Below are 23,362 nucleotides of genomic sequence, written 5' to 3' on the forward strand. Positions count from 1 at the left end.
AGTTTGCTCACCTGGAAAATGGGGATGGTCACAACAGCAATGCATCTGGGGTGCTTAGCAGAGGGTACACAGTTAGTGCTCAATAAATGTCAGTGGTGGGTTTTGCCTGTAGGACAGGGCTCTTTCTGGAGCTCACCCTCTGTGCTATAAAAGAAATTTCAGCATGGCTGGGGGTTGGACCACACAGATCGCTTAAGTCAGCTAGCCAGGTGTATGGCTCTTTCCTGTACGACGTGCTGAGGTAGACGGACACCCCAGCAAGCACTGTCTGAACGTGACTTCTGGGAGCTGGGTCCCCTGTGCTCCAGTCTCGGAGCAGCTCTGAGATCAGAAGAAAACAGCCCAAAGCAATTTCTAAGAGATTCACTTTGCTTTGTGTTTGTTTTCTCCAACACCGCGAGGGAAACCTAGTTCATGCTTTTCCTTAAAACATCACTTGGCTTTCTCATCACCGTTGTGCACTGGTTCTGGTTGCTTTTTTCCTTCTCTGCTCCCTCTTTCTACCACAAGAGCCCCAGAGACTCCCCAGGCAGGATAGGGGCATCCAGAGGGAAGGGCGTGAGCCAGGGAAGGGGAAACACTGAGCGCCCTGTGGTAATCATGCTGCTCTCTTCCCATCGGTAAGAGCTGCTGCAGCAAAGCGTGCTGGGTTTTGTGGGACTCGATTCCCAGGTGCTTGGAGCCTTCCGTGGACATGCCATGACCTCCCCCCTGAAAGCTGGGCTCCATGCCCAGGAGAGCCCAGTGGTAACGGGGCCTGACAGGCAGCACGACAGCCAACCCCCCGCCCCAGATTAGGCCACAGTCGTGGTCTGCTATCCAGGGCTGATGGCAGTTTCTAAAAAATGGTCAGCACAGTATGGAATAATTCTTAGTGGCCACAAATCAAGATGCGTGTGAGATTTACTGGCTCCTTCTCTTGGGAAGCTCAGCTGAGCAGGACCAGCCCCAGGAAGAGCAGTGGGAGAATGCTGCTGTTTTCTTTCATGCATTATGCCGATGGCAGGGGTCGGGGGAGGGGATTGACATCTTTAATGTCCACTGTATACCAGACGCTCAGCTGGAAACTTCACACACTGTCTCTGAGATAGTTATTGCCCTCATTTTACAGGTAAGGAAACAGAGGTTGAATCACACGCCCAGGGTCACACAGCTGGTAAAGCGGTGCCTGCCTTTGTTTGATGCTGGACCCTGCTGAGGGGTTTCACTAGCCAGTTGTCATTTACGGCTCTGGGTCTTAGACAAAATCTGGTTTTTATAGAAATCATTCTGACGTCCTCACGCCTACCGATGGCCATCGCACCCCATTTCTGCCAATTTCTCCCCTCTGGCCACGGTCTCTGCTAATTAGAATTAGTTCGGCTTTCTCTGTTCTCTCACCCCGAGTCACACATGTCGAAAGCAATTTCCACTCAAATTAGCAGGTAGCAGAGTGTGGAGAAGTACTTACACAGCAATGAAAGAGGGTTCCTTTGGAAATGGGGCCAAGGGTGAGAGACTGGAGTTAATCATCCGTTTCTTGCTGAGTATCCCACCCTTTGCAGAAACTGACGTTTCTGACTGTGGCCAAGAATCTAGTTCCTGAGATGAGTGGGTCCCCGAAAGAGAGGATGAACTCTCAGCTCGGTTGAGATGGTGCCGGAGAGGAGCAACAGGCAGAGAGAGGCTGCAAGGGCCTCTGGCCCCTGGGCTGTGCTGGGACAGCGGGGACAGCCCTAGCCCAGATGCACACATATCCTCCCTTCCTTTGCAAGGCACCTTTCTTTTAATGGCTCTTAACGTCTTCTTCTTCTTCTTTTTTTTAATGTTTATTTTGAGAGAGAGAGAGTGAGCAGGGGAGGGGCAGAGAGAGGGAGACAGAGAATCCCAAGCAGACTCCACACTGTCAGCACAGAGCCCAAAGCGGGGCTCGAACTCACGAAACGCGGGCTGAAAGCAAGAGTCCAGCACTTAACCGACTGAGGCACCCAGGTGCCCTGCGAGGCACCGTTAACCAGCACCTCACGGCTCACTGGGGCCCGGTCTCACCTTTGATGTCCTCTGCACAGAGGGGAGCCTTGCTGCATCCACACAGCAAACAGGCAAGGCAGTGGTGAGTTCCCGTGGAACCTCATGGAATGGATGCCCCTCCCTGCTGAGGGCCGATGCTGCCCAGACCTAGCCTTCCTTTCCCCAGTCCCCTGTGGCCAGGTGGCATTGGCCTTCAGGGGATAGGTGATACCTGGCCTCACTTCCAAGGACAAACAGGGAAGGGAGGGCCTCACCCGAAGTCTCCAGGAAATACCCACCCAGATTCTGAAGTGTGACTCTTCTCCCACTGCCAGGTGGTGGCGCTGACCCTGCTGACGGCTGATGGGACCATTCTTGAATGCTCCGAGTCCAGCAACGCGGAGGTGTTCCAGGCCGCGCGGGTGCACCTGGGCTGCCTGGGAGTCGTCCTCACCATCACCCTGCAGTGTGTGCCTCAGTTCCACTTGCAGGAGATCTCCTTCCCCTCAACCCTGGACGAGGTACTGCTTTCTTGTTTGCCACCGCTCAACCTCAGGAAATAAATGGAGGATGCGGACAGGTGGGCCGTGTTCCAGTGATGACCCCCTGTGGCTCTGCAGGCCCCCTGAATGGGGGAGTGGGCTGACCTTGCCAGCTCTTCCTTGGCCCAAGGATACTGTGGCCAGAACCCTTTCTGAGCAGATCCGTGAAGCTCAGAGGAACTGCAAGGGGGTGACAGAGGTATGGGCGAGAAAGGAGGTTAGAGAATTGCCACAGGAGATAGGGTGCTGACTGCCCCTGGGAAGGCATTGACTCTCAAATACACTGAGCCATGAAATGTGCCCAGGATTCCCTTTATAATGGCTTCTTCACAGCAAAGTGGGTGGGCTAACTTTCAGTCTGGCTGGGTGCCTAAGGTCACATGCAGGGGATGTGGATCTAGATGATGGAGGGCAGAAAGAATGGCTTCTGATTGATAGCAATGTTTTATAAATGCATGAAAAGCATGCTTGGTTGGCTAGCTGGATGACTGGATTGGACGCATGCATGGATGGATGGATGCATGGATGGGTGGAAGGATGGATGGATGAACGGATGGACGGACGGATGGATGGACGGACAGATGGATGGATGGACGGGTGGATGGACAGGTGTATGGATGGATAGATGGACGGATGGATGGATGGATGGATGGATGGACAGATGCATGGATGGATGGAAGGATGGATGGATGAACGGATGGACGGACGGATGGATGGACGTATGGATGGACAGGTGTATGGATGGATGGATGGATGGATGGATGGATGGATGGATTGACAGGTGCATGGATGGATAAATGAGTGGATGGATGGATGCATGGATGAATGGATAGCATGCAGCAGTCCTGAAATGCCTGTGGGCAGGATCTATGCCTGGTAGTCACTAAAGGACTCAAATCTACAGGTCCGAGTTCCTTGGTCTTTGAGTTCCTCCATGGTCACCTTATCATTTGATATGAGTAGACCCTCTGTACAGATGGAACAGTCAGTGATGTAGGCACTACTGATCCAACATGGTTAAGGTGGGATTTGTGATCAAATTGACCTGGCCTTGAGCGTTGGCTCTGCCACTTCTAAGCTGCGACCTTAGCCAGCCATGTAACCTTGTTAAGCCCTGGTTTCTTCATCCAAAAAGAGAGTTAATAATATCTACCTTAAAGTATTGAATCTGATGATTAAATCAGATAACACATGTAAAGTGTCTAGTTCAGTATTAAAATATTCCCCCCATGGCACCTAGTCAATGATAAAAGGGAAACATTGCTCTCTAGAACCAAAATGTCTGATGCATGAAGACCAGGAAAAGGCCTTAAATCCAGAAGGTCCCCTACTCAGAGGCATGGTGTTTGGTGGAAATTTATCCCCAGAACTCCTGGTTGGTGAGAAAGTGCTTCCATGGCTCTAAGGGGGTATAGCATGGACCCCTGGAGTACCAATACTGAGCCTAATGGGACAAAATTGGGAAGTGAACTGCATGAAGCCTTGGCCCAAGAAAGTAGGGCTAGTTCTGGACAAGGACATTTCATGGAGTTGTGTGGCAGAGACAAGTTATGGCTAAGCCAGGGAGCCCCACAAGGGTCTGGCCTGCCCACACGACTCTGCCTGGAACCAGCCCAGACTCTGAGCTCTTTGGGGCCATCTTGGCCTGCCTCAAACAGCTACAATCTCTCCCAGACCAGTGCTAAACGGCAGATCTAGACCTGTTGTTCACTCCAAGTAGGGTTTGAGAGTGTTCTATGTTCTGGTCAGTGCCAGGCATGTTGGTTGAGGCCTGCTGTGGGGTCGGCAGTTGAGACCCGTATGACTCTAGGGCTAACTCCTAAGGCCATGGAATAACAGTCTGAGCACCCACTGCACTCTCATCTTTTCGGCCTTTCCCTTCTGTACCTCTTAGTGGGGTGACCACTCCATCCTGGTCCTGCAGCAGGATGTGGCAGGGACCCCCACGGAGATACAGCTCAGGCATTCTTCTCCAGCTGCAGCTGGGCAGGCCGGGTAGCCCTTTCTTCTCCTCAGCAGACTCTGAGACAGCCTGCTTCTTCCCCCCTTGGCAGCTCCCACCTTCTGTCCTCTGTACTCCTCAAGGTTCTCTTGCCCCTAGACTGGCTGAGAAGAGAAAACAGAGCCCCCAACTTCCCTCATCCCTACTGCTTCTGAACCAAGCATTCCAGCCTCCTCAGTTAAAGTGTTTTTAACAGACAGAGAATTATAGAAATGCACGCAGGGGTAGGTTACAAAGAGAGACCATTTTGGTCTCCACTCTGAGGTTAACCATATATGCTGACATGGCTAATGAAGCTTGGAGCTGGGGCTCCAGGAGTGACAGACTAGGCAGCCTGCTCCAGGGCTTGAAACTGAAGACATTAGCCAGGACAGATGGCCTGGCCAGGAGCTAAAGAAATAGTTCAGAACAACCATCAAGTCCAAAGGGAACCTGGCAGAGAGATGTTTGACCAGAGTCAGTACTGTGAGGGAGATTCAGAAGAGAATGATGTAGAGTAGGCGTAGCCTGGAGAGGTACCCAAGGGACTGAAATACAGGGCCAAGTCCACTTTTTTAGGACACAAATTCAAGTGATATTTAAAGTTTATCTATTTTGAAAGAGAGAGAGAGAGAGTAGGGGGGAGGGGCAGAGAGAGAGGGAGAGAGAGAATCCCAAGCAGGCTCCACACTGTTAGCATGGAGCCCGACGCAGGGCTCAGTCCCACCAACCACGAGCTCATGACCTGGGCCAAAATCAAGAGTAGGGTGCTTAACTGACTGATCCACCCAGGTGCCCCTCAAGCGATGTTTGAGATGAGGGACCAATAGGACTTGGCAGCTGAGCGCAGAGTGGTGGAGTGGGAGGCAGGAGGCAGAAATGGTGGCCCTACCACCGGGGTGGAGAGTCCAGGAGGCACAGCAGGTGTGGGGAACAAGATGACGAGTTTGGGGTGGGAACTCGAGTTTGAGGTGCCTCAGATAGAGGTGTTGGAGGGCAGCTGGCTTTGCAGGTTTGGTACTCAGGCAGGAGGCAGAGGCTGGAGATACAGACTGAGGGGGTGTATTAATTTGCTAGGGCTGCAGTAACAAATAGCACAGACTGGATCAAGAGGTCTACAGGGTTGGTTCCTTGTGGGGACTCTCACCTTGGACTATAGATGGCTGTCTTCTTGCCGTGTCTCCTGTCTGTGCATATCTGTGTCTTAATCTCTTCTTCTAAGGACACTGGTCATATTGGATCAGGGCTCACCCAATGACCTCATTTAACTTTAATTACCTCTTTAACGTCCCTGTCTCCAAATGTCGTCACATTCTGAGGTCCCGGGGGTTAGGACTTCAGTATGTGAATGTGAATGGGTACAATTCAGCCCAAAGTGAGGGTCATCAGTCCCCTAAGTGATTGGTCGCAGGGTGGCAAGGTCACCCAGAGAGAGTGGGCTCGGGTGAGAAGGGAGTGGATGAGAGGATGGAAAGGGTGCCAAGAAGGAGACCGAGGAGGATGGGTTAGAGAGGGCTACAGAGGCAAAGGATACTGGGTGTCCAGGATGGAGTGGTCAACAAGGTTCAATGCCATGGGGAATCAGAGTGTTGACTTGTCTGGTCATCGGAAGGCTATAGCTGACCTTGGTGAGAATGGTTCAGTGGAGCATGAGGCAGCTTAAGGGACAGGTGAGCATCACCAACGAGGAGGGGAGATGGACAGGACAGAGCACTTTCAAGTAGAAAGGGGCTGTAATGTGCTTTATTGTTGAATCTATTCTCCTGCCTCTCATGTAGGGCAGAACTTGTTAAGCTGAAGGTTTTGACCCAGAGATAAAGAGATTGCTTCTTTTTTGCCAGTAGGGTTGGCCCCCAGGTTCCTACCAGGATAGTGTGGCTGAGTGGATGGATGGTCTCCTAAGACCTGGTCTGTCCTCTTTCGGCTCTTCCTTTGACCCGGCTGAGATTGACTGAGACTGATTATGGCCAAGTCCTGGTTCCAGCGGAGGCTGATCTCAGGCCATCCTCCCCCTACACACTCACACAGGCATGTGCGTGCACACACACACTCTGGCTGGCCTCTGTGTCTGTCCAGAGCTCAAGGGTTTTTTTTACCTCCAACTTATCTCAACATGGAGACTTCTAACTTGGACGCGACATCCTTGAAAATTTCAGGTGGCTCTAGCCAATGCGCCACATTCTTCTCAAAGCTTCAAACTTTTTTTTTTTCTTTAATGTTCATTTATTTATTTTGAGAGGGAGGGAGGGAGGGAGAGAGAGAGAGAGAGAGAGAGAGCATGGCAGGGGTAGAGACAGAGGGAGAGAGAGAATCCCAAGCAGACTCTGCACTGTCAGCTCAGAACCTGATGCAGGGCTGGATCCCATGAACCATGAGATTATGATCTGAGCCAAAATCAAGAGTCAGATGCTCAACCGACTGAGCCACCTAGGCGTCCCCTCAACTTCTTTGATTTTGAAAGGCTGTGATGACACATGAAGGTAACAATTGCAGTTTCCTCCCCTAAAAGACAAAGTAGACACACACACACACACACACACACACAATTACACAGCAATAAACACTCAACAAGATGTAATGAAAAGGCTCCAGGGAGGGAGGCAGGGCCCCTGAGGCTGGCTGTGCTGCTACCCTGCTTGAGCTTGAGCAAATCCCTCCCATTTGGGGGGAGCCATTTTCTTTATTTTTTAAAAGTAGGGTCAAAGTCGGTGGCCCCCGAGGTCTTCTTCAGCTCTGACATTCGGGAAGTGAGTGCAGAGCTTGGACACAAAGCTGTCCCACCTCCTCGCCACACTCTGGAGGCAGAGGGTCACCTCTGGCATCATCCATGAGGAGAGGCATGAGCCCTGTGGGAACACCCCCACTGCTCCGACATAGACCCCAGCTCACCCCGAGAGGGCTCACGGAGCAGGACGCTGTGAGTCAGCAAGCTCTCTGTGGATCCCCCCCTTTCGGCTCCCCTAGAGGCCCAGCAGCTTCTGTCACGCCCTGCCGACAGCCTTCGCCACAGTTGCAGGCCATAAACAAGGACAGAGGGTCGGTGGCATTTGCAGCCCTGTGATTTATTCCAAAGGGTGTGGGCAATAAACGGCCTCCTCTGCCATTTGCTTTTGCTCTCTCCACGCAAAGTAGCCTTTAAAGGGCACCTTCGAGAGGCTGTGAAATACTGAGGAGGAAAAGCTAAGAGGATGTGCAAATCCACAACACAGGCCTGCTGCCTTGCTCCCCTCGAAGGAAACAAGCCCATGGAGGAGGAGGAAGGATCAGAAACTCATCATTAGATCAACTTCTCCCCACTCTTGCTTGGCCTGGGATCTAATCTAAAGCTAAAAGGATTTAGATTAAGCTTTTAATCTAAAAGGATTCCTGGACTCTAAAAGGAACAATAATTGGATGTAGCCTTCAGGAGGCATGACGGTTTTGACAACCATTAGGAAGACAGCGCACCCTCCTGATCCTGCATCGGGGTACCTGCTCCTGGCTTCTTACCATTTGGGTTCATAGGAAGTTGCCCCACCTCCCCTGGGGGTGCAAACCGTGCTGCCCTGAGTGTTTGCGTCTACATCGGGCCTGCACACAGCTCCCCAGCATCGTGTCCTCTCTGGGCATGGGCTTTTCCCTGATGGCCACGCCCTCCAGGTTGGCCGATCCCGGGCTCCCGAGGAGCATTCGAGAAGTGAGAGTTAGGAAGCCAGGACAAAGGAGGACAATTGCTTCTTGCACATAAAGTTAGGTGTGAAAAGCTAGTGGGGCCACCATTTTTCCTTCCCTTACATTTCTTTCCTTTTCCTTTTCTCCTCTTTCCTTTCCTATATCCTGCCTTCTCTGTGGCACGTGTTTATGATATCCCCATCATGGGCCTTCCAGCCCTGAACTTGGGAACAGAACCCAAGCAGACCCATCACGAGGGGTGTGGTGTAGAAGCTGGAACATATCTCCCAAGTCAGACCACCAGGTTTGAAGCCCGGTTTCTTCACTGGCCTTCTATGAGTTTGGACAAATCTCCTCACTCACCTGAGCTTGGATTCCTTGAGTGTGTGGTGAGGATAAGAGCTTGACTGGCCCCATGGGATTGTTGCCAGGACTCAAGGCAACACAGCAGGTGAACCCTCTGCCCTTGCTTTCTTAATGGCCTTAGTGAGAGGAACCCCCACTGGCTTTATTTCTAGAGAATGCTACCTCCTGACACCTGCTCTGTGAGTAGATCCCAGAATCTGAGTCACCGCTTGACTTTCCAGGTGACAGGTGCTGGTTACTCTGTTTTGCTCATGACCATTTGCCACCGTCTCTTGAAACGGTCCCCCTCCCTTTTGCTACTCGATGATTAGCATTCTGGAGGGCAGGGATTTTATCTGAAGTCTCTGGCTCCCCAGCATCCACAGAACACACGGGAGTGCTCAATACAAGGTTACTCAAGGTCGGTTGATCGGCAATGTATTAAAAATCCACCTTTTTCTGGGATTTTCACCAACTCCTCCCACCTGTGCTGTGAGGTGGTCTGTCAAGTCTGTGCTTCCCATTACTGATTCTCTTAAATACATCACCGCATGATTTCTGAAGGCTGTTCAAAGCCACATGAGGGGAAGGAGTCATTGCCGGACCCCAGGGAGAGTTGGAATCAGTGTTTCTAGAACTGGAATCCAGTTCTAGAACTGAATCCAGTTTCTAGAGCTGGAAAGAAGTCTTGTCCAGTTTTGTGGTGCCTAGAAAGAGGCCACCCTCACAGCTTTTCTGACAAAGTCTCAGCATTTCTGACTCTTGCAGCTGGGTCAGCATTGAATCATAACCGGTTAGAAGGCATGAAGACTTTAGAAATTATTGTAAACCTTTTGCCCTTTATGTCACCCAAACCATAATGAGATGTGATGAGTGCAGCTGGCTGTTGCCTCAGCCCTCCTGCAGCGCCCCAGGAAACAGTATTGGTCCCATTGTGTCACCGTCCTTGTCAGCAGCTTCCAGATGCCGACCACTGTCTGGGGTGGCCGTCAGCTGATGCCAGGTAATCCCCGGCTATCACACTGGAAACCCTCTGCTCACAAGCCTGAGAGCCAGTTCCTGGGAGCCAACTCAGCAGTGCCACAAGGACTAAATCTGGAGGGACAGAACCTGCCAGAACCCTTCATGCCAGTAATGTGTCAAGGAAGAGACTCCTCTGGGACCCAAAGGTCTATGATGGTGCTCCCAGGAGACACAAGTCATATCAAGGATCCTAGGAACAGTCCTCCTCCAGTTAGGGTGGTTTGTGGGTGCTGAAGGAGAGAGTTTAATCCACAGTAGGGTGGGGCCCAAGGTTGTTCCACCATCCAGCGGCCAACCTGGTGCTAAGTTAGGGGTAATGGAGAGTCCAGAGCTCAATCGTGCATAGTTCATGCCTCTAGAAGCTTATAATTTTGTGTGTGTGGTGGTGGGGGGGAGGAGACATGCCTTGTTTCTTTACTGTGGGAGGAAAAGAATGACCAGTGTCAGGACAGAGGCACAAAATGTAATGGGGTGACTCTCGTGACTCTCGTCACTCCATTCTAGGTAAAAGAAGGCTGGACATAAACCTCTTAGAGCTGAGAAGGGCGCCATTATATTTGCTGCTGGATTCTGGGCAATAGAGTGGGATGGCCCAGGATGCTAAACGTGAGGAGATGGGGGTTTTCTCCTTTCCAGTGTCCCAGCCCCACCCTCCAGGCCAAGTCACCAGGCTGTATTCCTGGCTCTCCCAGGAGAACGTCAGCTCTGCCCAGAGGCTTCCCACAGGAGAGTCCTGTGGACCATGGGTCCATTGCCCTGTCAGGATGGAAGTGATAGTGATAGGGGCTCTGGAGTTTCTTCCTCAACCTTTCCTGAGCCTCCAGCATGGCACGAAAGGCCTTTCTCTTCAAGTAAGGAATGATAGTGTCCTCCGGCATTCTCTGTACAAGGCATTGTGCCAGCAGCTCTAAGGCAAGGGGTTGGGAAACTAGAGCCTGCAGGCAGACTCTGGCTCACTGCCTGTTTTTGTAAATAAAGTTTTATTAGCACACAGCCACGCTCATTGCTAATGTATTGTCTATGGCTGCTTTCATGCTACCGTGGCAGAGTTAAATAGTTGCAACAGAGACCATATGGCCCCAAAAGTCTAAAATATTTATTGCCTCGTTCTTTACAGAAAAATTTTGCTGATCTCTGTGCTGGCAGGGACCAAAGATGGACAAGATAGTCCCTGACCCATAAGAGACTATTGACCAATTTCAGAGACGGATGCTTCAAGAGCTGCAGTGTCATTCTGGGACGGATGCAATATAATTAGAAGCCACTTAGAAGGGGAGGAGATGGCTTTATGAGGAGCATTTAAGTTACATCCATCTCAGTTCAGATAAGTCACTTTTCAGGTGCTCAATGGCCACTTGTGGACAGGGGCTGTCATATCAGACAGTGTTTGTGGACGGAGGTCCCGGATGCTGAACTAAGTGGGGTGAGCTTTATTCTTTAGGCAGTAGAGAGCTGCTGGGGATTTCTGAGCTGTGTTTTGCGTATGCTCTGTAGAAGTTGTCTGGAGAGATGAGAAAGGGGGCATATTATGAGGCGAATGCAGGAGTACGGGTGACGGGTAAGAAGGGTGTGGACTATCTCGCAGCAGCAGCAATGGGTCTCAGGAGAAGACTGGGGAGGCATTTGCAGAAATACAACAGGATGACCAACAGATTGGAGTGGGGTGGGAGAGGGGGAGGACGACAGGCAGATCACTGGAATGCAACAATCATCCACCAGTCTCCATGTCCCCGGCTACACCATGCCCTGGTGAGCTGGTCAGGGGGCCTCCCCGACAGTCGTGGCAGAGACCCAGAATTCCAAAGTTCCGCTGCTCTCAGACACCCCACATGTAAGTTCTAGAGGGGCTCATCTCAGTGCTTCATGTTGGCTTCACCTTCCTTCCTGGCCAGACGGTGGAAATGGCCGTTCTCCCTCAAGCGTACCAACCTCTTTGGACACCGTCTTGACCCGTGATTGGATCTGGCCATTTTTCTCTGCTGGGTGCCCAATTCCCCACAGTGCATTTGGTCAGTAAGCTGCTGTGTTATTGTTGTTTTTCCTCCGTCTTTCCTGCTCTCTCCCTCACATGTTGAGTTTACAGTGCTTTCAAACCCCTGATTTCCCCTGCTCCTCACAACAGCCCTGGAAGGAAGGAAGGAAGGAAGGAAGGAAGGAAGGAAGGAAGGAGAGGTATTACTGTCTTCATTCTACAGATGGAGAGATGCTACCCAGAGGCCTCAAAGGTCTTTCTGGAAGTCACGGCTAGGGACTTCGGGGGGATAGGACAGGAACACTAGATGTGTGTGTGCTAGCATTGGTCAAATCCAGAACCAAAACTGTTCTTCGGGCACATGCCACATGGCAGTCACTGTCCTGGGAGCTTTGATGTAGATTATCTATTTCATTGCACCAGTGCCCACATGTTATCGATGGGAAGACCAAAGCTCAGGTACATGCCTCCTCCTAGGTCGTGCAGCTTGGTAAGCTGCAGACCAGGACTCGAACCCGGAACTCACCCCAAGACCAGTGGTGCTTTTCCCCAAACCCCAGCTTCCCATCAAATACCAAATCTGTCTACCCTTTGGCTCAGAAATTGTCCTGTATCCGCTTGATAGGTTTTAGGGAGACATGATTTGCTCCGTGATCTCATCTCTAGGATTGCAATAATGAGCCATATTAGAGCAAGGTTCTCCTGTTCATTTCTTTTTTTTTTTTTTAATGTTTTTATTTATTTTTGAGACAGAGAGACACAGAGCATGAGCAGGGGAGGGGCAGAGACAGAGGGAGACACAGAATCCGAAGCAGGCTCCAGGCTCTGAGCTGTCAGCACAGGGCCCGACGCGGAGCTCGAGCTCACGGACTGTGAGATCATGACCTGAGCTGAAGTCGGACGCTCAACCGACTGAGCCACCCAGGCGCCCCTCTCCTGTTCATTTCTTTAAGGACCTGTGATGTATTAGGCAGTATGGAGATAAAGGACGATGATGGTGACAGTGAATGACAATGGAAGGGTAATAATAGCAGCAGCAACAGCTTACGCCTATGCGGTGCCTACCATGTTCGTGACACCATCATGAGCACTTTCTAGGCATTAGCGCATTTTATCTTCATACCAGTCCTGACAGGGGTACTATTATTAGTCCTCTTTTACAGATGAGGAAACTGAGGCACAGAGGTGTCAGGTACCTTACTCAAACTCATACCGCTAGGAATTGTTCAAGCCGGGACAAATAAACTATCTCTATCCTCTAAGCTGTTGGGGGAAGTCACCATGCAAAAGGACCACTGATGTCCAGCCTATTACAAGCCACATTCCATGCCATTTGACGACGCTAGGACAATTTTAAGTATTTTCTCTTGCTGGGGAGAAACTGAGGCACCCGCAGGCCCTGACTTCCAGTACTTTCCCGCCATCAGCCTGGACCCACGCCGTCTTTCCCTTTGCCTTCTGCCGAGGTCAGGTTCTCGACAACCTGGACAGCCACCTGAAGAAATCCGAATACTTCCGCTTCCTCTGGTTCCCGCACAGCGAGAACGTCAGCGTCATCTACCAGGACCACACCAACAAGGTAGCGACAGCATCAGTCCCGTCCTCACGCACAGCCTGTAGTCCCCAGGGTGGCGGACCTTTGTCCTTGTCCCGGGTGGTCAGTGAGGTGTGAGAGGGAAAACGAAGGTGGGCATCACTGAGTGTGAGGACAGAAGCAGGCGCGGCAGCAGGGTGGAAGGAGGAAGGAGAGTTGGCCCAGTAAGGGTCTAATGTGACCACAGGTAGGGATGTGCGGGAGTGAGGTCAGGGGACAGCCTAGATGCGGGAGAGGGGAGCAGAGGTGTGGGGAGGCCAGGATAGGATAAGGTAGAGTACCAGGCAGCTGGGCTATCCCTCGGACCACCTCCACCTTCCCTCCAACGCCCCTGTCTTGCCCACCCCCGCCTGTACAGGTGAGGAAAGCAACAGTTTTGTCTCTCCTCCACGTCCTTAGCCAATGAGCTGCTTCTCAGCAGAAAAACACAAAACCATCACCTAGGATGAACATTTATGGGCCACGTCAGGCAAAAGCGATGACACTTACTGTGTGTTATGGGCTGGCATGGGGTTTGTAAATGGTGATCGCTGGATACCTGCCTCCGGGGCTCAGAAGGGGAGGGACGGATGCACATCGTCATCTTGTGCAAAATAAAAACATACCTAAAGACATAAATATGCAGGAAACGAAAGGGGTGGGGCATGCAAATTGGCTGGGTCACCAAGAAGTGAGGCTTTCAATTGTCCTGGCAGGTGGGTCACCCCCTCTACACACACATGCAGCCACTCTTGGACACATCTCCCTGTAGGGGGACACTATGATAATAGGTCAGAAAGCAGCTGAGCTCCGGCCCTGAACTGATTACAGATTCTTCTCCCCAGCCCCCCTCCTCTTCAGCCAACTGGTTTTGGGACTATGCCATTGGATTCTATTTACTGGAGTTCCTGCTCTGGATCAGGTAGGAATGCAAGGTACCTTCTTCCAGCATCTGCCATATGCTGTTGAGGATGCGGTCCACCAAAAGAATAACACCCTGGCCTTTATGCATGTAAATTAGGGTCTAGGGCAGTGATTTTTCAACCCTGCCTACACATTCAAATCACCTGGGGAGCTTTTTATAAAATGCCAGTGCCCGCGTCCCACTCTTTGGCCCCCAAGTGATGTAAATCTCATAATGTCCTGTTTTCTACCCCTTTCCCAGCCTGACATCTAGGCTTATGCTCAGACTCCATGTCTGCTGGTAGACACGTAACTCTCAGTGATGGGGAAGGTTTCATGGGTTCTTGAATGGTAACTTTATATCCCGCCAAGACATGGAATGACATGATATAAAAATTTTTTGAAATATTTTATACATACAAAATAATATAGAAAACATATATTTAAAATATAAAGAATAACGTGGGGCACCTGGGTGGCTCAGTCGGCTGAGTGTCTGACTTGATTTCGGCTCAGGTCATGGTCCCAGGGTCATGGGATCGAGCCCTGTGTTGGGCTCTGTGCTGAGTGTGGAGCCTGCCTAAGATTCTCTCTCTCTCTCTCTCTCTCTCTCTCTCTCTCTCTCTCCCTCTCCCCCACTCACTTTCTCTCTCTCTCTTAAAAAAAAAAAAGAGTAATGTAATAAGCATCCACGTGGTTACCACCACACCAGCTTAAGAAATGAAACAACATGAGTACAATTGGAATGGTCTTTATGTTAAAATTTTTTTAACGTTTATTCATTTTTGAGGGACAGAGAGTACAGAGTATGAGCGGGGAAGGGGCAGAGAGAGAGGGAAACACAGTATCTGAAGCAGGCTCCAGGCTCTGAGCTGGCAGCACAGAGCCCGACATGGGGTTCGAACCCACGAACTGCGAGATCATGACCTGAGCCAAAGTCAGACACTCAACTGACTAAGCCACCCAGGCACCCCAGGAATGGTCTTTATGAAGTCCCAGACCACACTCTCCAGGGGGTAACCAAGAAGTAATCACTACCCTGAACTTTATGTTTATCACTCCCTTGCATTTATTTATAGTTTAGTTTTATGAATCTTGAAATCAGAAATTTGGTAATTCAGCTTCGATAGTGATAATTATCCATGTTGATATGGATAGCTGTGATATATAACGATCAGTCATTTTTCACTGTATGCATTTATCACAATGCGTTTATCCATATTCTTTTTTTTTTTAATCCATATTCCTAATAATGGGTATTTGGGTTATTTCCAAGATTTTTTTTCTTTTTTCTTTTCTTTTCCTTTCTTTTCTTTCTTTCTTTCTTTCTTTCTTTCTTTCTTTCTTTCTTTCTTTTGCCATTACAAACCATATTGCTGTGAGGATTCTCAACCACTGCTCCTGATGCTTTTTTTTTTTTTTGTCTTGAGTATACTCATGAGTGGAATTCCTGGGTCATCGAGCATGAGTATCTTCAGGCTTATCAGATCAAATTGTTCTCCCAAGTGGCTATACCCAGTGACCTCGCCACACACTGTAAGATTCTCTGTGCCCCACAAGCTGGTCGAGATCGAAATTTTACATTTTCATGTGACGTGTATTAAATAGTATCTCACTGTGGTTTTTAATTCTTATTTCCATGCTTACTTGTAAGGTTGTGTGGTTTTTTAGTATATTGATCCTTTAGATTTCTCTTCTATGAAGCACCTGTTCATGTATTTTGCCCTTTTTAAAAATTGGGTGGGTATTTTTTTCTTATTGTGCTGTAAGGTTCTATGTATATATTTTGAGCACTCTGTTTCTGGGCTGAAATACCTCCCTGTTTGTTCTGTCTTTCACTTTTATGGCTTTTAAAAAAAATTTTAGTGTTAGATGTATTTAATGTTAGTATAGTGAAATATAGTGTTTGTTGTTTTACCTTTGGGACGGTGTCTTCCTAAGAAATCCTTGCCTACTGAAAGGGCATAAGAGCCCATCAAAGGTGGCACTGATGACAGGACCTGGGAAACTAGCTGGAGTTCTTGTTGGTCCTGGACGTGGCTGAGACCTTTGGCACCTGGCGTCGGGTCTCCTCAGGGTAGGGGAGCTACAGGCACATGGATGGGACTCACATTGGGGTGACTAACTGCCTGGAAGATGTTAGGAGAGAGAAACTCAACACAGGACTTAATGCATCTGGGCAGGCAAGGGACAAGGAGGAAGCCGGCCTGGGGACCACGATCCAGCAGATTATGGGTGGGAGTGAGAGTGGAAAATGCCCCACCAGGCTTTCTCTCTAGCTTCTATCACAGCCTCTCAGCAGCTTTATGTGCGTGTGCCTGTGGAGCCCGATCCCAGTGAGTGGGCAAATAAATTGGGCTCTAAATCACAGCTGCCACTTCCCGGCCCGAGTGGGTGCTCTGTGAGAGCTCCACAGCCTCTGAGTTCAGCCCGTGGGGCTTTGGCTTAGGTGCTTCCGGAAACCGTATCCACCCAGACTCACCCCCTCAGCTCTGGGGTGCACACTCAGCCGTGTGCCGGAGGTGCGGGAATGAATGGCGAATAACAGATTGTACTTGGTAGTTTTAACGGCTTCTTCACAGTAAGACTCACTGTATCCCTGCAAGGTCAGGAACCCTGCCTGTGCTGTCACACTTGATCCCCAGTGCCCCAAGCAATGCCTGGCACCTAGAGGAGGCCCCTAGATATTTGTGTAAGAAATGCCACATTAAAAGCTTGGTGCCTGTCTTTGAGGAGTTTAGTAGTGGTCCACTGTGGGAGTGATGACGGTGGCCATAGCTGACCAGGACAGAAAAGCAGGCTGTCGGTTGGGAACAGGTCCCTGGGGGTGACCCAGGGCCTAGGCCAAGCTCAGCTCCTGTGGTTAGAACAGCCCTACTCCTGGGGGCCAGTGGAAGCCCCACCACAGCCAGCTGGCCTCTGAGACACCAGAGAGCATCTGCCTTGAGACAGACAGCATCCGTCTCCTACCCCGCCCCTGAAGCAAGTACCCATGTACCCTTTCTGAGTCCCCGGAAACTCGGCAGCTTGGGGCCATGGGAAGAGCATGAGCTTTGGACTCAAGGGGCCCTGGACTCTGATCCATACCTTCACTTCCCTGCTGTGTGACTCTGGGTAAATCGCTCAGCCTCTCTGAGCTGTGGTTTGCAAGTACATAAAGTAGAGCCACTAGCAACAATTGGGTTGTTTACTAGACATCACTTCCCTCCCTTCTCACAAAGGCTCCTGGTGCCCCCACTAAGCGGCAAGATGCAAGGGCCTGGGTCTGCTGTTCTCTGTAACCCCCATGAGGTGCTCTGAGCACCTGGAATGGATTTTTGACGGACAATGAGGTGGCCGGGATGAGACCAGGGACAGGCCTCTGGGGAGCGTGGCTCTAACAAGAGGCTACCCACCGGGAGAGAGAAGTCCAACTAAACCTCGTTACCAGGAGTCTTGAGTGACTCCAGGAGAGGCACACGCTACAGCTGGCATGATTGGAGCCAGTTCAGCTCCCAGGACCCCGAGCTGGCAGGAGCTGGGTTCGTGAGTGGGATGACTGGACAGGCCCCTATAACCAGCCTCGGGGCTGATGTCCTCTTCAGGTGCGTCTCTAAAAGAATTGAAAACAGGGTCTCTCTCTCTCTCTCTCCCTGGTTTTTGTTTTTTTTTGTTTTGTTTTGTTTTGTTTTTAGACAAAATGTGAGCAACAGCAAGAGAGAAGGGTAGAGGGAGAGAAAGAGAATCCCAAGCAGGCTCCACGCTCAGTGCAGAGTCTGACATGAGGCTCGATCCCCTGACCCTGGGATCATGACCTGAGCAGAAACCGAGTCAGACACTCACCTGGCTGAGCCACCCATGTGCCCCATGAAAGCAGGGTCTTAATGGCGGCCCTCTTGCACTGTTGGTGGGAATGCAAACTGGTGCAGTCGCTCTGGAAAACAGTGTGGAGGTTCCTCACAAAATTAAAAATAGACCTACCCTAGGACCCAGCAATAGCACTGCTAGGAATTGACCCAAGGGATACAGGAGTGCTAATGCATAGAGGCACTTGTACCCCAATGTTTACAGCAGCACTTTCAACAATAGCCAAATTATGGAAAGAGCCTAAATGTCCATCAACTGATGAATGGATAAAGAAATTGTGGTTTATATATACAATGGAATACTACTTGGCAATGAGAAAGAATGAAATCTGGCCATTTGTAGCAACGTGGATGGAACTGGAGGGTGTTATGCTAAGTGAAATAAGTCAGGCAGAGAAAGATACCATAGGTTTTCACTCTTATGTGGATCCTGAGAAATTTAACAGAAGACCATGGGGGAGGGGAAGGGGGAAAAAAAGTTACGGAGAGGGAGGGAGGCAAACCATAAGAGACTCTTAAAAACTGAGAATAAACTGAGGGTTGATGGGGGGTGGGAGGGCGGGGAAAGTGGATGATAGCCATTGAGGAGGGCACCTGTTGGGATGAGCACTGGGTGTTGTATGGAAACCAATTTGACAATAAATTATATTATATATATAAAAAAAGCAGGGTCTTAAAGACATATTTACACACCATGTTCACAGCAGCATTATTCTTAATAGCCAAAAGGTGGAGGCAAACCCAAGTGTCCAGTGCAGGAGTGGATAAACCAAATGAGGTCTACGCTTATAATGGCATCTTACTTGGCCTTAAAAAGGAAGGAAATTCTGGCACAGGCTACAACATGGATGAACCTTAAGGCCATTATGCCAAGTGACATAAGCCAGTCACAAAAGGCAAATACTGTATGATTCCACTTACGCGAGTCCCCCAGAGCAGTCACATTTATAGAGACAGTAGAATCGGGGTCTCCAGGGGCTGGCAGGGGGAGCAGGGGAATGGGGACTTGTTTACTGGGGACAGAGTTTCGCTTTGTGAGATTCTGGGGATTCCTTGCACAACAATGTGAATATACGTAACACTTAGTGCTAAACCTCATACTTAAAAATGGCTAAGATGGCAAATTTAATGTTAGGCAATTTTTTTTACCACAATTAAGAAGGAAAAAACCCCAAACACTGAAAACAAGCTAGCCCTCACTAGGAGGGTAGTGGCATGCACAGGGGCGATCCAGAAGTGGCTTCTGGAAGTGTTGGGAGGGTGATTTGGAATGCTATCTGCATCCCCAGGAAGGTTTCCAAGCCGCAGATAAGCGGGAGTGGCAGAGGTTTGGACAGAACCTGCCGCCCCCCCACCCCGCCCCACCACAAGGTTTGTAAGCACACAGGCGGCACTCACTAAGTGCTGGATTGTATGATTACTGATCATCCCTCTGCCCTGCCCCCTCCAGTTCCTTCCTGCCAGGCCTCGTGGGCTGGATCAATCGCTTCTTCTTCTGGCTCCTGTTCACGAGGAAGAGGGAAAGCAGCAACCTCAGCCACGAGATCTTCACCTATGAGTGCCGCTTCAAGCAGCACGTCCAGGACTGGGCCATCCCCAGGTAGGGATCGCGCTGGCCGGGCTGCAGGGGGTGGGGTCAGTGTCCAAGGGACCCCCTTCAAGGGTGCCCCACGCAGCCCCGATGCGTACTCTGCCAACCAGGCTCCTGGTCCTACCTATCCATTATGAGTAGGGGGCAAACTGGAGGCTGAGTCCCCTTCCGGCACCCTTGTGCCAAGCTGTTCTACGTCTACGGGGACAGCAGCCCAGAGGTGGGTCACGACAGGCTCGGGCGCGGAGTGTGGGGCTTCCTGCCCGGCCTCTTGTTGCTCTGGAGAGCTGTCCCCTACATTCAGTCCCTCGAGGGGCAGCGCCCACCTAGCATGCCAGGGGCTGGGACTCTGCCTTGGGCGGCAGCCCAGGTAAGAACCTAGGTGAGGTCTGTAGCCCCAGCTTTCTCTCTGAATGGTCCCCTCTCTGTCTCTCTCCAGGAACAGGGGGGAAGCGGTGCCCAGGGCTTAGGCGAGACCTCTGTTACAGTGTTCAAGGGCTGGGGCACCACTCTCCCAGCGGGAATATTAGAACATGCGCAAGTGTTGGAATCAGACTGATTTTACTCTGTCAGAAAAGGAAGAGGCCAGGGGTGGGGGGCAGCTGGGGCCGGACACCTGAGAGGAGCCCCTGACTGGGTGGGGGGCCCAGGGCAGGCCCAGGAGCAGGAGGCAGCTCTCCAGCGGAGACACTCAGAGGCTCCCTTTCCACGCGGAGGACTTTGAGAGCAACCGCTAAGCGTGGGCCTCCTAGAAGCCGGGAGCCCCCCGTCCCTGGGGGAGGGGGGCAGGCATGCAGAGCCTCGTGTGATGGCTCCCGGAGGCCCTTTCCCGAGGCCCGGGTTCTGCCCCCCTGGGCTGTGTGCAGAGAGAAGACCAAGGAGGCGCTGCTGGAACTGAAGGCCGTGCTGGAGACCCACCCCAAGATGGTGGCCCACTTTCCCGTGGAGGTGCGCTTCACCCGGGGGGATGATATCCTGCTGAGCCCCTGCTTCCAGAGGGACAGCTGCTACATGAACATCATCATGTACAGGTGACTGGCTCGCTGGGAGCGGTGGGGCTGGGGGAGGCAGCCCCTCAGCTGAGAAAGACCCTCCTTCAAGGCCAGTTCAGATGCTGCCCTCTCTAGCGAGACTTCCTTGATCCTGGCAGCAGAAAATAGTCTCTCTTCCTTGCGTTCCTACAACTCCCACTTCCTCCCCAATAGTACTACAATAATTCATATTAATTCATAGGTAATGTTCATGTGAATAGCCACCCTTTGTGAGATGGATGTCATGCAACGGCAATTGCATGCCGTCTCATGTGCCTACCCTAGTTGATGGTTCGGACAGCCTGAAATGCTGTGTTGAAAAGGATTCTGAAGCCAGGTGTAAGTTAAGCAGAGAAGGGGGCCCCTGGGTGGCTCAGTCAGTTAAGCACCTGACTCTTGATTTCGGCTCAGGTCGTGATCTCATGGTTCGTGAGTTTGAGCCCTGCGTTGGGCTCAGGGCAGGGACAGGGCCTTACCTCCTTCTGCTCCCCACCAGGCCCTATGGCAAGGACATACCACGGCTGGACTACTGGCTGGCCTACGAGACCATCATGAAGAAGGTCGGGGGCAGGCCCCACTGGGCCAAGGTAGGATTTGCCAGGGAGTGGCTCACAGGGCCATCAGCCTGGCAGCTGCTGTGAGCTTGGGGCCCACCAGAGGGCGCCTCTCTTCCCTGTTCTTCTGCCTGACCAAGGCTCAGAAGTTGGGATCCAAGGGCTAAGCAAGTCACAGGAAGGAAGCTGACCCAGGCCCAGCTTCCCCCAACATTCATGTTCCAATAGCTCAGTGATTGTATTCTGTGAAGTCTCCCTGAGAGTTTTCAGAGAAATTTCCCATCTCTCATTTTATTCGATTCTCATGGAAACCTCTGTGAGCAGGGTAAGGCAGGAGTCAGTGAGCCCCTTTAACAGACAGGGAAACTAAGAGTCTTCAGAAGTGGTGGGACTTACTAGTTAGCAATAGAATTGGGGGCAGAGCCCTCTCCACTGTCACGCTGTGGGGTGGTAAAGGGAATCCAGAGTTTAATGTTAATGCTGTAACACCTTCTGTCTTTACCTTCCAAGAACTTCCTCTCTTCTGTTTGGGTCTTTACATTATGTGTGTACTTGCATGCATGCTTGTGTGTGCAAGCATATGTGTGCACACATACACATGCATGTGTAGGTATGGGTACATGCATTTTGTATGCATGCATGTGTGTGCAGGTAAGTGGATACATGTGTGCGCATTCACGCGTGTGTGTGCCTGGGGGTGGGAGGGTCACGCGTGCAGGCATACAGACACAAGGCTGCCTGTTTGCAGCCCCACTGAAACGTCAGCTCTAGGGAACAAGGTCTGTTGTGTCTGGTTGCTTCCACAGGCCCACAACTGTACCCGGAAGGACTTTGAGAAAATGTATCCAGCCTTTTCAAAGTTCTGTGCCATCCGAGAAAAGCTGGACCCTACTGGGATGTTCCTGAATGCATATCTGGAGAAGGTGTTCTACTGAAGCAGAAACAGAATAAATTGAGCGAACCCCATCCCATCCCTCAGGTCCACCTCCAGGAGGTTGAAGGTTCAATGTCCCCACTGGCCCGATGGGGAGCAGACCTCTTTCCACGGGCCCTCTGCCACGGCACCCACAGCTGCTCCCACCCACAGCCGTGAGCCTGGATCTAGGCAGCGCTCCCCACTCTCTTCCTTCCTTTATCCCTGCAACAACCCCATGCAAGGAAGAGCACCCAAATCTCTACATCTCCTTGCGGCAGCCCCCTTCCCCGAACCTACAGTCACCACATTCTTTCCCAGGAAATAGAGAAACCCTGAAATGTTATGTTTCTTGAAGAGGGCAGGCCTTCGGTCATTCACAGCTTCCACCTGCCGGCTAGTTGTCTGTGACTCCAGGGCCCCCGTTAACGTGTGTCTGGGCACAGCAGTCTTGTGTACTGTGTCCTGCCTCCTGTCACCCTTGAGGGTTTTTCAGATGCCCAGGTGTGTGCCCACCTGCCCTGGGACTGCCCTCTCCCAGTTTCTCCCCGTCCCCGTGACCTCGCATCACCTGACCTTCAAGCATGGCTGCTTCAGGGGATGTCTGGGGAGTGGGACTCTCTTTGCCTTCTTTTAAATAAAGACCAAGAATTGATTCACTCTCTGCGCCCTCCTCTTCATCTCCAGGTAACAGGAGGCTCCCTAATTTCCTGGCTTCCCTCCAGAGCTCATGGGTCTTGAGCCTGCCTGGAAAATGTTCTTCCCATTCCTTTTGCAAACTTAGTTTCAACTTGCCTCTGACCTACCACACTTTGTGATCATTGTTTTGTGAGCGTTCATGGAACATCCAGTAGGTGTCAAGTGCTTGGGGGGATTAAGAGAACATTAGGACAGGTTTCTGACCTCAAGAAACTTATATGCTAATCTCATATCTCATAAAAGGATAATATCCATGGTATGTGAGGAGCTCTTAACAACTCAACAACAACAACAACAACAACAACAGGTGTTTGAATGGGCAAAGGACTTGAGTCGACATTTCCCCAAAGAAGATATCCAGATGGCCAATAAGCACATGAAAAGATGCTCCACATCACTAATCATTAAGGAATGATTAGTTCATTCCCTAATCATTAAGGAAGTGCAAATAAAACCTCAATGAGATATCACCACACCCATTAGGGTCACTGTTGTTAAAACAAACAAACAAACAAAACCAAACAAACCTCCAAAAAATAACAAGTGTTGGCAAGGAGGTGGAGAAAGTGAAACTGTTGTACATCGTTGGTAGGAATGTAACATGGTGCGTCCATTCTGGAAAACAGTATGGTGGGTCCTCAAAAAATTAAACATAGAATTACCATATGATCCAGCAATTCCACTTCCGGGTATATGCCCAGGACTGAAAGTCGGGCCTTGAAGAGGTATTTGTACTCCATGTTCATAGCA

General features: G+C 50.8%; 1 protein-coding gene across 1 annotated transcript in view; it reads left to right on the forward strand.

Annotated features, from left to right (window-relative positions):
• LOC106973111 (L-gulonolactone oxidase) overlaps positions 1 to 22,568 on the forward strand; it is a 37,426-nt gene extending 14,858 nt beyond the window's left edge. The window contains exons 6-12 of the mRNA XM_027070129.2: positions 2,325 to 2,510; positions 12,975 to 13,082; positions 13,922 to 13,998; positions 19,275 to 19,424; positions 20,282 to 20,446; positions 20,943 to 21,033; positions 21,807 to 22,568. Coding sequence (XP_026925930.1) covers positions 2,325 to 2,510; positions 12,975 to 13,082; positions 13,922 to 13,998; positions 19,275 to 19,424; positions 20,282 to 20,446; positions 20,943 to 21,033; positions 21,807 to 21,935 — 906 coding nt within the window. The 3' untranslated portion in view covers positions 21,936 to 22,568. The remainder of the gene's footprint in view (positions 1 to 2,324; positions 2,511 to 12,974; positions 13,083 to 13,921; positions 13,999 to 19,274; positions 19,425 to 20,281; positions 20,447 to 20,942; positions 21,034 to 21,806) is intronic.
• Positions 22,569 to 23,362: the final 794 nt, after the last annotated feature.

This window comes from Acinonyx jubatus, chromosome B1 (genome assembly GCF_027475565.1).
Source record: "Acinonyx jubatus isolate Ajub_Pintada_27869175 chromosome B1, VMU_Ajub_asm_v1.0, whole genome shotgun sequence".
NCBI classification, from domain to species: Eukaryota; Metazoa; Chordata; class Mammalia; order Carnivora; family Felidae; genus Acinonyx; species Acinonyx jubatus.